General features: G+C 37.1%; 1 protein-coding gene across 1 annotated transcript in view; it reads left to right on the top strand.

The window, feature by feature from the left end:
• Positions 1 to 1,219: 1,219 nt before the first annotated feature.
• LOC138947158 (uncharacterized) overlaps positions 1,220 to 2,067 on the top strand; it is a 43,901-nt gene continuing 43,053 nt past the window's right edge. Inside the window, exon 1 of the mRNA XM_070318598.1 lies at positions 1,220 to 1,449. Coding sequence (XP_070174699.1) covers positions 1,374 to 1,449 — 76 coding nt within the window. The 5' untranslated portion in view covers positions 1,220 to 1,373. The remainder of the gene's footprint in view (positions 1,450 to 2,067) is intronic.

Below are 2,067 nucleotides of genomic sequence, written 5' to 3'. Positions count from 1 at the left end.
AACGAGGGTGTGACAGTGCCGCCTCAACTTTTACAAAAAGCCGGATATGACGTCATCAAAGGTATTTATCGAAAAAAATCAAAAAAAATCCGGGGATATCATTCCCAGGAACTCTCATGTAAAATTTCATAAAGATCGGTCCAGTAGTTTGGTCTGAATCGCTCTACACACACACACACACACACACACACACACACATACACACGCACACACGCACACACACACACACACACACACACGCACACACGCACATACACCACGACCCTCGTTTCGATTCCCCCTCGATGTTAAAACATTTAGTCAAAACTTGACTAAATATAAAAAGTGAACAACAAAAGGAGGTCGTAAAACTTAAACTCGTGATGATAAATATGACGACGATGATGATAAGGATGATAATGATGATGATGATGAAGATGATGATGATGAAGATAAGGCATGAAGAGTTTACACATGTGGTTATTCATAAAATCAAATGCATACTATGCAGGTAATTATGGGTACCAGCTGGTAGCAATAAAACATGTAACAATAGTACAACAAAAATATGTTCAGAATATAAAATGCACAGCATATTTTTGACATAATACTAAGTGTGGTAAATCGAAGCGCGTTAAACTACTCAGACATGAAGTGTTTTAAACACATTTTTTAAAACTTGTTAATGACTTTAAGTGCTTGAATGACGATGGAAGTGAATTCCAGACTGATGTACCCGAAAATGCGAGACTGGTCTTATAAAGGTCAATTCGTGGAATCGGAAGGATCAAGTTGACAGACCCAAATCTGTCGGTAGCTTTTTTACATAATGATGTAATGTAAATCGGCACTTTACCGTGATACAATTTATGCATGAAAATGGCCTTGTTTAACTTAATATGCATCTCCAGTGTAAGAAAGTTCAGCATTTTTAACTTCATATCTGTTGAGAAGTTATCCTTTACAATGAGTTTAGCTGAGCGACGATAGAGAGAGTCTAACTTTTTCAAGTGGACATCACTGCTGCTATCCCAGAGCGTTAAAACAGAGAGAGAAAGAGAGAGAAAGAAAGCCAGCCAGCCAGCCAGACAGACAGAACGACAGGGCAGCAACAACAACAAACAACAACAACAACAGCAACATTAACAATACCAACAGCAGCAACAACAACAACAACAACAGTAACAACAGCTGCAGCAACAACAACAACAACAACAACAACAACAACATTTGTTCAAAAACAGTACCTACGAAAGTGCAAATCACACAAGACTGAAGCTTTAGAGCTAAAATTGCTAAAGAGACGTGTGTGAGCTTGAATTACGTGTCTTTAGAAATGTAATAAACTTCCTGGATTCATATTTGTTCCATGTACAACAGACCGAGGTCTGTCGATGATCAGAATGGCCTCCTCGTATTTTGCTCTGATGGTTTTGCTGCTGTATCTGGTCCGTGTTCCTTTTGCAGCAGGTAAGATTGAAAGTTTGATTTCTTGTAAACCCTTTTAACGATTGTCTTTATTCTGCAAATTTTATTCTGGGTTTTTGTTATAAGTAACTCGGTTTCGTGCGCGGTTTAACTTGATGTAGTATTTTCAGGGGGTAAATAGTGATACTTCAGGTTTGAAAACATGCAAGATTAAACATGTTTACTTACACCTGGGATATTTATTTCAAACATTTCATTTGACTTGTATTTTATGTTGTGCTTTCGCGTGTCGGTTCCTTATTTTTGTATTGCACATAATTCTTGTTGATATTGTTTATCTAACTGTTATGTGTAACTAGTGATCTGAAGATCACAGCTGTGAATCAGTGACCATCGAGGAAGACACAAGTGAAGCAAAAAAGGCTTTTTACATTCATTATTGTTTGTGTGTTGGTTTGTTTGTTAGTTTGTTTGTTTCTCCATTTGTTTGTTTTGCACCAATCTAAGTACCTTAGACTGTGTTATTTCTTGCCAAGTCCTCCGCGCAATATGCATTGTCGTCGAGTTAACATTGTAATTTAGTACGATGAAATATGTAACCATAAAAAAACTTATGTAAAGAAAAGATAAGAACAGCAAAGCAAAACCATGTTTAGCGAA

The sequence above is a fragment of the Littorina saxatilis genome, linkage group LG14 (genome assembly GCF_037325665.1).
Source record: "Littorina saxatilis isolate snail1 linkage group LG14, US_GU_Lsax_2.0, whole genome shotgun sequence".
NCBI classification, from domain to species: domain Eukaryota; kingdom Metazoa; phylum Mollusca; class Gastropoda; order Littorinimorpha; family Littorinidae; genus Littorina; species Littorina saxatilis.
This window is presented reverse-complemented; position numbering and strand designations above follow the sequence as displayed.